This window comes from Lampris incognitus, chromosome 13, assembly GCF_029633865.1.
Source record: "Lampris incognitus isolate fLamInc1 chromosome 13, fLamInc1.hap2, whole genome shotgun sequence".
In the NCBI taxonomy this organism is placed as follows: Eukaryota; Metazoa; Chordata; class Actinopteri; order Lampriformes; family Lampridae; genus Lampris; species Lampris incognitus.
The window spans coordinates 54,385,267-54,400,266 of NC_079223.1; the positions used below are offsets into that span (position 1 = coordinate 54,385,267).

The window sequence follows — 15,000 nt, forward strand, 5'->3', positions numbered from 1 at the left end:
ATATAATCTCTCTTATCCCCATCCAAGTCAAGCCTCTTAGAAAGAGGCTTGAGGTTTGGCTTTCTTGAGTGGTTAATGAGCCTGCCTTTTACGTCTATATCTGGGTGACATTGACACTTCTGATGTGCATCAATGCACATTTTCTCTCCGTCTTCGTTTAGAAAAAAGTACATGTAGCCCGTCTCCTCTCCAATGGTGCTCTCATGAACAGCCTGACCTTGAGCTGCGGTGAGAAGGTCACCATGGTAGTCGCACACTACCTCGCCCATCTTGAATGCACGCCTTGTGAATACCCCTCTTCCCTTATCAGGAATGCTCTTGATCTCCAAACCCTTCCATCGTTGGCTACTGACAAGACGCCTGATTCTGGGAGAAGACAGCGGATCTTCGGCTGGTTTCCACGACTGGGTGATCTGGTCGATGTTTGGCAGCGCATGTTTCCAACCCTGCTGCAGGAAAAACCTCTCAATCCGTTTCTTGGAGGGGCAATGGCGTTGGCTCATGTGTTCTGTAAATGAAAAATAACAAAATAAGTTCACAAGTTAATACCTACATCCCAATCACATGCAGTCAAAGATTGTCTGGTAATCATGATGTGGTTATGATAATTTATAATATCCTTACCCAAGGTGTAGTCTTGGCGGAGTTTCCGTTGCTTTTTCACCCAACGGTTGTAGAGCATGCTCTCTCTGTCTTCTTCAACACTCAGAGTAGAAAGGAAGTTGAGGCGTTTCTCTCGAGTTGGTGCAAGATCATCGACTGTCACGGGGAATTCTGTCTGGAAACGATCAAACAGAATCTGGTCTGTCATCTTTTTATTTGCCGATGGTTTGAGTGTCGCTGTTGAGCCACTGCTGTCTTCACTCTGTTCCTCAGAGGGTGAGGGTACCTCGCTGGACGTGGAGGGTCTGTCAGAAGGTCTTTCACTGAAAAAAAGAGAATATTACATCAATTTTCAATACGGATATGCAGACAGGGTCCATTGTCTAAGAAACATGTTGTCATTCAATGCTGATGTGCTTACCTTGATCCAAGACGCTTGATGAGTTCTGTGGCCTTGATCAAATCAGATATCTGTTTAATCTGATAATGACCCTCTGCAGTTGCCACAGTATGACTCAGGTAGTTGCTGGAGAGTTTTTTGTCCCCTGCTTCAAAACACTCAGAGACTGTTGCTGTCTTGAAGACTTTCCGAACCTCATCGCTGTTCACATCTGGGAGTTTGTATCTAATAATGACAAGAAAAAAGGAACAATGTTATGATCATTTTATAAACATTAAGGGAGGAAAAGGCTCACCTCAGAAATGTTTTTAAAAAACCAAGTCTGTTTGAATCTAGCTTTTAATAGTTAACACAGGACTTACTTGGTATGCAGCCGACTGAGATGCAGGGAGGGATTCTCGATTCGCGAGCCAGCCAGATTCAGGAAGAACGGTTCCTCAGCATTTTCGACCACTTTCTCACCATCAGTTGCCCTCTGTTCCATCTTTCGCCGTTTAGGTGCCTTCTGGCCATCTCCTCTGCAACCTTGCTTCATGTGTTCTCTGACACACTCGTAGTAGGCTTCAAACCAGGCTTCTTGCTCTTGATCCAAGACGAAGGCTGCTGGCTGTTGGGCTGCCGTCTTGTGCTTCTTGACGAGAACCACGGTACCACCGGAGCCTTTCTTAACCCGCTTATGCCATTCGCCGACCTGTGGATGGATCCAGGAGAGATTGCATGAGTTGTGTCTGAAAATATAGTTTATTTTACAATATTACATTTCTTGTTTATTTTACATTAATAATCATTAATCATCTCACCGTCATTCCTGTAACCACCCCAGGCCTTTGCAGATGCTTCAGTATGATCAGGGCGATTAGGTACCTTTGCACAGTTGTGCATTCACTCTGCGAGAGATCGTCTGTATACCCTTTTGCAGCAATCACTTTCCCAATTGTCACGAGGAAGTCGGGTTTAGCGACCTCTAAGACACGCCAGCAGTCCTCCGGTGTTCTTAACCCATCACGTATATATCCGGACCTAACAAAAAACAAAACACAAAAGATATTATTGAAATTGTTTGCATACATACATTTTTTGTTCATTTTTGTTTTTAAAGGATATTTCCTGTATTTTACAACCTGGGCCCTGTGTTCTCATCTCCTGACATCTAAATAAATGGTGACCATTTTAATTTTTAAAATTGCTCCAGTCGGGAGTTATGGACCAGCCAATATTGCAAAGTTTTTTTCCACAAAAAGCTTGTTTCAATGCAATGTCAATGGGAACACTTTGAAATGTCAAAATATGAAGTCAGGTGCAGGGCTAAATGTTTTTTTTTTCACATTTTAATGGGGTTAAAATGAGTGACGCAACACCGTCTGACTTTGTATTTTGAAATTTCAAAGTGTTCCCATTGACATTGCATTGAAATAAGCTTAGTTTGGGAAGAACGTCATTTTGGCTGGTCCATAACTCCCGACAGGAGCAATTTTAAAAACTTAAAATGTCACCACTCATTTAGATGTCAGGAGATGAGAACAGGGCCCAGGTTGTAAAGTACAGCAAATATCCTTTAAGCATATGTTATCTCACCTTATTGCAACCCGTTTACTACCAATACCTTTAGAGAAAAAAATGAAGAGGAAGATATTTATATGAAGATATAAGAATGAAGCTATTAATCTCACCTGATGGAAACCCTTTCAATGCCAATTCCTTTGGCGAGTTCTTTCATTTTTTTCTGTAGAAACTCCACATACAGCTTAGCTTGTTGATGGAGTTCTGGGTCGGTTTTATAAAGATTTGTATTGACTGTGTGATAATCAATAAATCTTTTCATAGCCTTGACGTAGTTATTTCTTGTTTGGTGTGTCTGTCCGGCTTCTTTTAGCAGGCGGAAATAGTTGTTCGTCTTCAGCCTATCTCGAACAAATTCCAACGATGGTTGGCTCGCATCAAAAAAGTAGAGCATCCTTGCCACGTTTTCAACCTGAAGATAAAAGAGGAACATTAACAGGATTAAAAGTGCTGTCAAACTAAAGGCCCACTCCAGCCTTGGTACAAGTTAATTTCAAATGAATTCTTACCCCAAAAGGATCTCTGTAACAACATGTACAGTATATACAGACCCATTCCACAACATTTAGAATATGGTTTAAAAGTTCATTTATTTCATTAATTAAACTCAGTTTTCAGTTTTTGTCTATATATGTCCAGTAGTCTTTCCATAACACTCTTTCCCAATATAACTTCTTTCAGTTGCATACAAATCAATGCTGTGTGTAAGTTGCTTGGTTTGTGAGCAGGCTGACAAAAAACTACTGGACGTTATGACATTATGACATTACCTCTTGTTTGCAGTTTTCAAAGGAGAGCTCAGTTTTCAGGTAGTCCATGAATTCTTTCAGCAAGGGATGGTCCAGATCATGCTTTTGGTACAACCCCATCTTTGCCATGTTAGCACGTGTCGGGTTTTTCCAGCCTGTCGCTTCTCTAAAAGACAGAAAAAAATCAACCAGTTAGAATCATTATCATTCCATCACTTATTCGACCATAGATATACAAATAACCTTTGTAGTAAATATACAGATTTGTAGAATATGCAAGGAAAGAGAACAAGCGGCATGAATATACATTCAATGGGCAGATATATGCAAGGTATGGCAGCAATAGGTGTGTGTCTGTTTGTGTGTGGGGGGTGGGTGTGGGTAGGTGGGTGTCTCTGTGTGTGTGTGGGTGGGTGGGTGGGCTTGAGAGAGAGAGAGAGAGAGAGAGAGAGAGAGAGAGAGAGAGAGAGAGAGAGAGATGAATAGGTTCTTACTTTGGATTTGCTTTGGTGCTAGAGTCTGAACTCTGGTCTTGATCGCTTGTCTGATCACTGTCTGTCTGTTCTTGGCTGATCGCAGCATCCACCACGGTTTGGCTTGCACAAGGAAGTATAGGAGAATCCTCTTCTGGAATGTTCACAACATTCATTTGACGTTTCTGAAGCTCCTCGATAAGCCTGAAAAAATAAGTTACAGTTAGTATTAGGGCTGTAAAAGTTAATGCATTAACTCATGTGATTAATCTGATAAAATGAGTGCGTTAAAAAATAATTAGCTCGGATTAATCTGGTGAGCTAAATTGCTAAAAAACAGCCTGAAACAGGGACAACATGATCAGTTTCTTTAGGGTTTTTTGTTCACTGTTAAGACTGCCAATGTAATCATAACCCACAAAAGCAGCTATCATCGATTCTACATTACTGATGCATGGGTTCAAAAGTTTATGAAATTGTTGTGGGCTACCTGTAATGTATTAGTTACATTATTAGTTTTTTTCTGTAGCTTATAAGTTCGTTGAGTTCGTTATGAGTTGATATTCAACAAAATAACCTGTATAAATACCATACTGCTTGTTCAGGTCTGACCAATATTAATATTCATGTTCCTTTCTGTGGTGATATATGTTGGCCATGGCAAGTTGCATGTATAGTCAGTCGCACAGCACTGTTTGTTGAAGTACAGTGGTACTGGGTGTAGTTCCATCCATCCATCCATCCATCCATTATCTGGACCGCTTATCCTGCTCTCAGGGTCATTGGGCAGTCATTGGGCAGCAGGCCACCACATGGGGCTGATACACACACACACATTCATACCTAGGGGCAATGTAGTATGGCCGATTCACCAGAGCTAGCACATGTCTTTGGACTGTGGGAGGAAACCAGAGCAATCAGAGGAAACCCACGCAGACACAGGGAGAACATGCAAACTCCACTACCCCTGGGCTCAAGCCCAGCACCTTCTTGCTGTAAGGCAACCGCGCTAACCACTGCCTGGGTGTACTCCACCGGGTATAAATGTCTTTGTTAGCATGGTGATAGTGCCGGTGGTTATGGGGTCACAAAGGTCCTGTATGACAATAACAGAATACATTTTAAAGGTGAGATTTGTGATTTTTTTTTCTGATCTGTCCTTTGAGATGAACTACAAACCAGGTGTAGCAGCCATTGTTGCTGGTGTGCCGTCAGCTCAGCAGTGAAGTTCCCACCCTTGTAGAAATGGATCCTGGGGACCAAAGCTAACACAGACAGTCTGATGTATTACTAACTACATCACACTATATGGGAACACGTGTGCGGTCGTATTGATTGTGGAATCGGTAGAATAGCTGTCCAAGACAAGCATCACCACATCATCATCATCACATTTCAGTCCTGTTTCCTGTTAAATAGAAATGTGTCTGTGAACAGCGTATTATGGAGAGTGTCTCTAGTCGTGGTAAAGAGACTAGTTAGTATTATGTAATCTGACTGCATGGTCCAGATGTATAAGCTAATTATTCGTTGAGAAAAATCTGTGAAGTGCTGCTGTTTTGACAAATGCACTTTCCATACCTTCTGATGTTTACCCTCTGTGTCCATCTTCTGTCTTGTTGAGGTGGTGAGTGGTTGTTCATTGTCAGGTTTTGCATCAAGCTGCCCAGATCTGCACGTCAAAATCAGTGTTCTGTCGGTCCGTGGTGGTGTAGCGGTCTAAGCATCGGCTCTGTGTCGATGCAGTTGCCCACTGGGGACTGGGGTTCGCGCCCCGGTCTCGTCAGATCCGACTATGGCCGGATTTGACGAAGCAGCGATCATTGGCAACGCTGTCTTCGGGAGGAGGGGGGCGGAGTCGGCTTGTGTTCGTCACGTCAATGCGTCTCTGTGTGTGTCGGAAAAAACAGTGCTTCGGCCTGGAGTCGCCTTGTCACCAAAGTGGGGAGGCGCTCTCCTTCCAGACTGCCGGCCCTCGGAGAGATGCAGTTGGCGAACGCATGCAGTACGAGGGTGGGTGTTTGAATTAAAATAGGGATCGATTGGCCACTAAATTGGGAGAAAAAAGGGAAAAATCAGAAATAAATTTATAAAAAAAAAAAATCAGTGTTCTGCAAGTGTTCAACACAAGCCAACTGGCAAGGATACTACTGCCAGATACCCCTCACAGAGTACTGCATGACAGCCCACTACCCCCTTTACAGCACCCAGAGCACCAAGCCTGTTTTGTCTGATATGCTGCCTCGGTACAGACACAGCCTGCGGGTCAGTAGGCCGACCTGAGTCCACGCAGGGGGCATCAGTTATTACTGATGTGAGCGGGTTATTTAGTGGCAATATTTTTAAAACTTAACTGTGGGGGCGTCTGGGTAGTGGGTCTGTTATGTTGCCTACCAACATGGGGCTTGCCAGTTCGAATCCTCGTTTTACCTCCGGCTTGGTCGGGTATCCCTACAGTCACAATTGCAGTGTCTGCGGGTGGGAAGCTGGGTGTGGGTATGTGTCCTGGTCGCTGCATTAGCGCCTGTTCAGGAGCACCTGTTCAGGGGGGAGGGGGAACTGGGGGGAATAGCATGATCCTCCCACGCGCTACGTCCCCCTGGGGAAACTCGTCACTGTCAGGTGAAAAGTGGCTGGCGACTCGACATGTATGGGAGGAGATATGTGGTAGTCTGCAGCCCTCCTCGGATTGGCAGAGGGGGTGGAGCAGCGACCAGGATGGCTTGGAAGAGTGGGGTAATTGGACGGGTACAATTGGGGAGAAAAAGGGGGGGGGACAGAAAAAGAAAAAACTTAACTGTCTTGCCTGTACTACATATTAAAATGGACTATAGAAAAACCATAGAAACTAGAAAGTGCTATAGTGTTTTCTCGATAATATGTGAACACTATAGCCATGTAGTACAGCATTTCTATAGTAATGTCAGAGGAACACTTTAGTAACACTTTCTACACTAAAACACACTATGGTATTTAGTATTTATATAGTAAGACAAGAATATTTTGATATTTGTTATTGTTTTATGATAAAGAGCTTATAAATGTACTTCATTTTAATTCTCGTAACGGTTATTTCAAGATATTGCTGGTAAAATTTTCTCACCACACTGGCAGACAATATTAGTTTTCAAGGAAGTGTACTTGTTTCATGATTATAAGACGTGTCATCAGGAATTTTCACTAAATGGGAAAGTAAATATCAAAACGAGAAACTTGACTTGAGATAAGAGTAGATGTCTTGAGACAAGTCATGAAACAAGTGCTACTAAGCCCTCCTGAACACCTGATGACTCAAACTTGTGTTTGAGTGTGCAGCTACTTTGCATGTTAGGCCACATGTACACTTTCTGTACAATGATCCTATGTGCTGGCTGTGTGCAGCGTCTAAGCCTGGACCTGATCCACCACTATGAGATGGTGGGTGAGGAGCTGCTGGACCTGGTTAAGGTCTGTGTGTGTCTGCAGCACCTGGAGGTCAGCGCCTTCCTGGACATCAGCACCTTGGAGAGGCTACTGCAGTACAGACTGGATACAAGGAGCAGCCTCAACCACATCAATGTGAGTCAAAAAGACAAATCCAATTAAATTCTCCAGAGTTTGCATATCTAGAAGACGCACAGAACTGTCTCTGAACTGTATTCAGTTGAATATAGGTCAAAAAGGATTTTGCAAATGATCACATTCTGTTTTATTCAAGTTTTACACAGCGTCCCAACTATTTCGGAAATGGGGTTGTAATTTATGGTCCTATTTACGTCACCGTTACACACAAACGCGCATCCATAGACACACACACAGGGGACACACACACACGCACACACAAACACAAAAATACACACAAAGAAAAAGAAATGGATTGACTGACCTTTGTAATGGCTGTGTTGAATCGATGATACCCTTTAAGAGGTCGTACGCAAAGGTTCTGCCATCTTTAAGGAGGGAATGGGTATTTTTCTTCTCGTTGTCAACAGCTGTAGAAATCTCCTCTGCCGTCGCATTCTTCATACAAACACGCTTTAAATGTGTGATGAGGGTTGGCTGTGTTTTCTTACACACAGGACACAGGAGGTAGTGACGATTCTCATTACTAATTGGAAAAAAAGAAAATTGATACCGGTTAAAATAGGTTTGAAGAGGGATTAAAAGATATTTCCTTTATTTTAAAACCTGGCTATAGGGATATCTATCATAAAACCTATTTAGATAATCAGATTTTATCACGGGTGGGCTGGCCCTTTAAAAACTGAAATTCCCCTTTGAAGTTTAAAGGATATTTCCTGTGTGAACCAGCCAAAATGACAAAAATCTTCCCACACTAAGCTTATTTCAATGCAGTGTCAATGGGAAAATTTTAAAAAACCAAAATATGAAGTCAGGCTCAGGCCTTAATGTTATTTTCAATTTTCAATAAGGTTAAATTGAGTGAATTAACACTGTCTGACTTCGTATTTTGAAATACCAGGGGGAAAAGGAGGGAGGGAGGGGGAAGGATATGACTTACGTTTTAGAAGCCATCTTTTCCCATCAAACTGGTCGCATTGAAAAATGGCTCTTTTCAGCTTCTCATGTGCTCTGTGTCTCCTCTGGACGAAATCCTGATAGTTCCTCTAGCCAAACTCCTCTCTCTCCTCTCCTAATGAAGACTGAATGTGGAAGGTGTGGTGAATTCAACTTTTACAGAGAGAAAAGCCCCACCCAACCCCTCAGAGGCTTCTGAGCTGATAGGTCAATTCATCCACTCCCTCAGCCATTCAAACTAGCCCAAAGGTCACCAACGGTCAACAGGCCAATTCATGTTCTAATCTTTCCAAGTACACCTATTGTCTGTGGAAGACCCATTCATCGCTAGTCCTTTGTAAGTACCTACCCCTCTCCCCCACCCTCCTAACACCTACAGGCTGGCTCTGTTCCTGTCTGTCTGCCTGCCTGCCTGCCCTGTGTCTGTGTGCTGTGTTTTCTTACACACAGGACACAGGAGGTAGTGACGATTCTCATTACTAATTGGAAAAAAAGAAAATTGATACCGGTTAAAATAGGTTTGAAGAGGGATTAAAAGATATTTCCTTTATTTTAAAACCTGGCTATAGGGATATCTATCATAAAACCTATTTAGATAATCAGATTTTATCACGGGTGGGCTGGCCCTTTAAAAACTGAAATTCCCCTTTGAAGTTTAAAGGATATTTCCTGTGTGAACCAGCCAAAATGACAAAAATCTTCCCACACTAAGCTTATTTCAATGCAGTGTCAATGGGAAAATTTTAAAAAACCAAAATATGAAGTCAGGCTCAGGCCTTAATGTTATTTTCAATTTTCAATAAGGTTAAAATGAGTGAATTAACACTGTCTGACTTCGTATTTTGAAATACCAGGGGGAAAAGGAGGGAGGGAGGGGGAAGGATATGACTTACGTTTTAGAAGCCATCTTTTCCCATCAAACTGGTCGCATTGAAAAATGGCTCTTTTCAGCTTCTCATGTGCTCTGTGTCTCCTCTGGACGAAATCCTGGTAGTTCCTCTAGCCAAACTCCTCTCTCTCCTCTCCTAATGAAGACTGAATGTGGAAGGTGTGGTGAATTCAACTTTTACAGAGAGAAAAGCCCCACCCAACCCCTCAGAGGCTTCTGAGCTGATAGGTCAATTCATCCACTCCCTCAGCCATTCAAACTAGCCCAAAGGTCACCAACGGTCAACAGGCCAGTTCATGTTCTAATCTTTCCAAGTACACCTATTGTCTGTGGAAGACCCATTCATCGCTAGTCCTTTGTAAGTACCTACCCCTCTCCCCCACCCTCCTAACACCTACAGGCTGGCTCTGTTCCTGTCTGTCTGCCTGCCTGCCTGCCCTGTGTCTGTGTGCTGTGTTTTCTTACACACAGGACACAGGAGGTAGTGACGATTCTCATTACTAATTGGAAAAAAAGAAAATTGATACCGGTTAAAATAGGTTTGAAGAGGGATTAAAAGATATTTCCTTTATTTTAAAACCTGGCTATAGGGATATCTATCATAAAACCTATTTAGATAATCAGATTTTATCACGGGTGGGCTGGCCCTTTAAAAACTGAAATTCCCCTTTGAAGTTTAAAGGATATTTCCTGTGTGAACCAGCCAAAATGACAAAAATCTTCCCACACTAAGCTTATTTCAATGCAGTGTCAATGGGAAAATTTTAAAAAACCAAAATATGAAGTCAGGCTCAGGCCTTAATGTTATTTTCAATTTTCAATAAGGTTAAAATGAGTGAATTAACACTGTCTGACTTCGTATTTTGAAATACCAGGGGGAAAAGGAGGGAGGGAGGGGGAAGGATATGACTTACGTTTTAGAAGCCATCTTTTCCCATCAAACTGGTCGCATTGAAAAATGGCTCTTTTCAGCTTCTCATGTGCTCTGTGTCTCCTCTGGACGAAATCCTGATAGTTCCTCTAGCCAAACTCCTCTCTCTCCTCTCCTAATGAAGACTGAATGTGGAAGGTGTGGTGAATTCAACTTTTACAGAGAGAAAAGCCCCACCCAACCCCTCAGAGGCTTCTGAGCTGATAGGTCAATTCATCCACTCCCTCAGCCATTCAAACTAGCCCAAAGGTCACCAACGGTCAACAGGCCAATTCATGTTCTCATCTTTCCAAGTACACCTATTGTCTGTGGAAGACCCATTCATCGCTAGTCCTTTGTAAGTACCTACCCCTCTCCCCCACCCTCCTAACACCTACAGGCTAGCTCTGTTCCTGTCTGTCTGCCTGCCTGCCTGCCCTGTGTCTGTGTGCTGTGTTTTCTTACACACAGGACACAGGAGGTAGTGACGATTCTCATTACTAATTGGAAAAAAAGAAAATTGATACCGGTTAAAATAGGTTTGAAGAGGGATTAAAAGATATTTCCTTTATTTTAAAACCTGGCTATAGGGATATCTATCATAAAACCTATTTAGATAATCAGATTTTATCACGGGTGGGCTGGCCCTTTAAAAACTGAAATTCCCCTTTGAAGTTTAAAGGATATTTCCTGTGTGAACCAGCCAAAATGACAAAAATCTTCCCACACTAAGCTTATTTCAATGCAGTGTCAATGGGAAAATTTTAAAAAACCAAAATATGAAGTCAGGCTCAGGCCTTAATGTTATTTTCAATTTTCAATAAGGTTAAAATGAGTGAATTAACACTGTCTGACTTCGTATTTTGAAATACCAGGGGGAAAAGGAGGGAGGGAGGGGGAAGGATATGACTTACGTTTTAGAAGCCATCTTTTCCCATCAAACTGGTCGCATTGAAAAATGGCTCTTTTCAGCTTCTCATGTGCTCTGTGTCTCCTCTGGACGAAATCCTGGTAGTTCCTCTAGCCAAACTCCTCTCTCTCCTCTCCTAATGAAGACTGAATGTGGAAGGTGTGGTGAATTCAACTTTTACAGAGAGAAAAGCCCCACCCAACCCCTCAGAGGCTTCTGAGCTGATAGGTCAATTCATCCACTCCCTCAGCCATTCAAACTAGCCCAAAGGTCACCAACGGTCAACAGGCCAGTTCATGTTCTAATCTTTCCAAGTACACCTATTGTCTGTGGAAGACCCATTCATCGCTAGTCCTTTGTAAGTACCTACCCCTCTCCCCCACCCTCCTAACACCTACAGGCTGGCTCTGTTCCTGTCTGTCTGCCTGCCTGCCTGCCCTGTGTCTGTGTGCTGTGTGGTTGGGCTTGACCTGCTCTGACCTCGACAGGCCTAGGTCAGAGGTTTCAAGGGTTCACATTTATTTAGAAAATGCAGCTTATTTGGTGATATCTCTAAATTAAGGAGAAATATCTCTTTCTCTCTCTGTCTGTCTGCCTGCCCTGTGTTTGTGTGCTGTGTGGTTGGGCTCCCTCCCTCCTCCCCCCCCCTCCCTCCCTCCCTCTCTTCCTCCCTCCCTCCCTCCCTCTCTCCTTCCCTCCTTCCTTCCCTCCCTCCGTCCCTCCCTCCCTCCCCCCCCTCCCCTCTCTCCCTTCCTCCCTCCCTCCTTCCCTCCCTCCCTCTCTCCTTCCCTACCTCCCTCCCTCCCCCCTCCCTCCCCACCCTCCGTCCCTCTCTCCCTCCCTCCCTCCCTCTCCTCCCTCCCTCCCTCTCTCCCTCTGCTCCCTCCCTCCATCCCTCCCTCCCTCTCTCCCTCTCCTCCCTCCCTCCCTCTCTCCCTCTGCTCCCTCCCTCCTTCCCTCCCTCCCTCCCTAAGGGTACACATTAATTTAGAAAATGCAACTTATTTGGTGATATTTCTAAATTAAGGAGAAATATATCTCTCTCTCTGTCTGTCTGCCTGCCCTGTGTCTGTGTGTCTCCCTCCCTCCCTCCCTCCCTCCCTCAGCCATTCACACCAGCCCAAAGGTCACCAAAGGTCAACAGGCCAATTCATCTCTAATTGTTTCTAAGTACACCTAATCTCTGTCGAAGACCAATTCACAGTTGAATAAATCTCAACAGTACATCAGCTCAGAGTATGTCTTGTCAATCATTCAAATGGGGGGGGTGTGGCCTTTAGCTTTGGCTCTATAAGAGGACAGGAGCAGGACTCTTCAGGACCAGGACCCTACAAGACACCAGATCGTCTACTGCTACTACTACTACTAATACTACTACCTTCAGGACCAGGAGTTCCAGAGAGGATTGCTCTGTCGGGGAGGTGGAGCGTGAGCGCGTGCGATAGGACCTGAAAGATGGTGAACTATGCCTGGGCAGGGCGAAGCCAGAGGAAACTCTGGTGGAGGTCCGTAGCGGTCCTGACGAGCAAATCGGTCGTCCGACCTGGGTATAGGGGCGAAAGGCTAATGCATCTTATTTGGTGATATTTCTGAATTAAGTTTACTGCCCATCTTTCTCCCTCACCCCACATTCCCTCCATTCCCTCCCTCCATCCTCCCCTCCATTCCCTCCCCCCTCCATTCCTCCCTCCATTCCCTCCCTCCATTCCTCCCTCCATTCCCTCCCCCCTCCATTCCCCCCTCCATTCCCTCCCCCCTCCATTCCCCCCCTCCATCCCCCCCTCATTCCTCCCTCCATTCCCCCCTCCATTCCCCCCTCCATCCCCCCCTCCATTCCCCCCTCCATTCCCTCCCCCCTCCCCTCCCTCCCTCCCTCCCTCCTTCCCTCCTTCCCTCCCCCCTCCCCTCTCTCCCTCCCTTCCTCCCTCCCTCCTTCCCTCCCTCCCTCTCTCCTTCCCTCCTTCCTTCCCTCTTTCCCTCCCTCCCTCTCCCTCCCTCCTCCCTCCCCCCTCCCTTTCCTCCCTGCTCCCTCGCTCCCCCCCTCCTCTCTCTCCCTCCCTCCCTCTCTCCTTCCCTCCCTCCCTCTCTCTAGGTCAAAGGGTTTAAGGGTTCACATTAATTTAGAACATGCAACTTATTTGGTGATATCTCTAAATTAAGGAGAAATATCTCCCTCTCTTCCTCCCTCCCTCCCTCCCTTCCTCTCTCCTTCCCTCCTTCCCTCTCTCCTTCCCACCTTCCCTCCATTCCCTCCCTCCATTCCTCCCTCCATTCCCCCCTCCATTCCCTCCCCCCTCCATCACCCCCTCCATTCCCCCCTCCATTCCCTCCTCCATCCCCCCCTCCATTCCCTCCCCCCTCCCCTCCTTCCCTCCCCCCCTCCCCTCTCTCCCTCCCTTCCTCCCTCCCTCCTTCCCTCCCTCCCTCTCTCCTTCCCTCCTTCCTTCCCTCTTTCCCTCCCTCCCTCTCTCCCTCGCTCCCCCCCTCCTCTCTCTCCCTCCCTCCCTCCCTCCCTCTCTCCTTCCCTCCCTCCCTCTCTCTAGGTCAAAGGGTTTAAGGGTTCACATTAATTTAGAACATGCAACTTATTTGGTGATATTTCTAAATTAAGGAGAAATATCTCCCTCTCTTCCTCCCTCCCTCTCTCCCTCCCTTATTCCCTCCCTTCCTCCCTCCTCCCTCCCTCCCTCCCTCTCTCCTTCCCTCCTTCCCTCTCTCCTTCCCACCTTCCCTCCATTCCCTCCCTCCATTCCTCCCTCCATTCCCCCCTCCATTCCCTCCCCCCTCCATCACCCCCTCCATTCCCCCCTCCATTCCCTCCTCCATCCCCCCCTCCATTCCCTCCCCCCTGCATCCCCTCCCCCCCCATTCCCCCCTCCATTCCCTCCCCCCTCCATCCCCCCCTCCATTCCCCCCCCCTCCATCCCCTCCCTCCCTCCCTCCCTCCTTCCCTCTCTCCTTCCCTCCCTCCCTTTCTCCCTCCTTCCCTCCTTCCCTCCTTCCCCCCTCCCTCCCTCTCTCCCTCCCTCTGCTCCCTCCCTCGCTCCCTCCCTCCCTCCCTCTCTCCATCTCCTCCCTAAGGGTACACATTAATTTAGAAAATGCAACTTATTTGGTGATATTTCTAAATTAAGGAGAAATATATCTCTCTCTCTCTGTCTGTCTGCCTGCCCTGTGTCTGTGTGTCTCCCTCCCTCCCTCCCTCAGCCACTCACACCAGCCCAAAGGTCACCAAAGGTCAACAGGCCAATTCATCTCTAATTGTTTCTAAGTACACCTAATCTCTGTCGAAGACCAATTCACAGTTGAATAAATCTCAACAGTACATCAGCTCAGAGTATGTCTTGTCAATCATTCAAATGGGGGTGTGTGGCCTTTAGCTTTGGCTCTATAAGAGGACAGGAGCAGGACTCTTCAGGACCAGGACCCTACAAGACACCAGATCGTCTACTACTACTACTAATAATAATACTACTACCTTCAGGACCAGGAGTTCCAGAGAGGATTGCTCTGTCGGGGAGGTGGAGCGTGAGCGCGTGCGATAGGACCTGAAAGATGGTGAACTATGCCTGGGCAGGGCGAAGCCAGAGGAAACTCTGGTGGAGGTCCGTAGCGGTCCTGACGAGCAAATCGGTCGTCCGACCTGGGTATAGGGGCGAAAGGCTAATGCATCTTATTAGGTGATATTTCTGAATTAAGTTTACTGCCCATCTTTCTCCCTCACCCCACATTCCCTCCATTCCCTCCCTCCATCCCCCCCTCCATTCCCTCCCCCCTCCATTCCTCCCTCCATTCCCTCCCTCCATTCCTCCCTCCATTCCCTCCCCCCTCCATTCCCCCCTCCATTCCCTCCCCCCTCCACCCCCCCTCCATTCCCTCCCTCCATCCCCCCTCCATTCCCTCCCCCCTCCATTCCCTCCCACTCCATCCCCCCCTCCATTCCCCCCTCCATCCCCCCCCCATTCCTCCCTCCATCCCCCCTCCATTC

The 15,000-nt window shown here is 46.2% G+C and overlaps 1 protein-coding gene and 1 long non-coding RNA gene across 2 annotated transcripts in view; both read right to left on the bottom strand.

Moving 5' to 3' along the window:
* The window catches only part of LOC130123053 (uncharacterized), a 4,120-nt gene extending 268 nt beyond the window's left edge, over positions 1 to 3,852 (bottom strand). Inside the window, exons 1-8 of the mRNA XM_056292176.1 lie at positions 3,807 to 3,852; positions 3,334 to 3,478; positions 2,674 to 2,975; positions 1,804 to 2,023; positions 1,366 to 1,694; positions 1,025 to 1,228; positions 625 to 926; positions 1 to 508 (exon numbers count right to left, since the gene is read on the bottom strand). The exon at positions 1 to 508 is cut by the window's left edge and continues 268 nt beyond it. Of these exons, the coding sequence (XP_056148151.1) occupies positions 1 to 508; positions 625 to 926; positions 1,025 to 1,228; positions 1,366 to 1,694; positions 1,804 to 2,023; positions 2,674 to 2,975; positions 3,334 to 3,441 (1,973 nt within the window). The 5' untranslated portion in view covers positions 3,442 to 3,478; positions 3,807 to 3,852. The remainder of the gene's footprint in view (positions 509 to 624; positions 927 to 1,024; positions 1,229 to 1,365; positions 1,695 to 1,803; positions 2,024 to 2,673; positions 2,976 to 3,333; positions 3,479 to 3,806) is intronic.
* A 24-nt stretch (positions 3,853 to 3,876) lies between these two features.
* LOC130123054 (uncharacterized) lies at positions 3,877 to 7,770 on the bottom strand. Its single transcript, XR_008811281.1, has 4 exons — positions 7,651 to 7,770; positions 5,367 to 5,834; positions 4,629 to 4,881; positions 3,877 to 3,989 (listed from the first exon to the last, which is right to left on the bottom strand). It is a non-coding gene; the product is annotated as an uncharacterized LOC130123054 (long non-coding RNA).
* Positions 7,771 to 15,000: the final 7,230 nt, after the last annotated feature.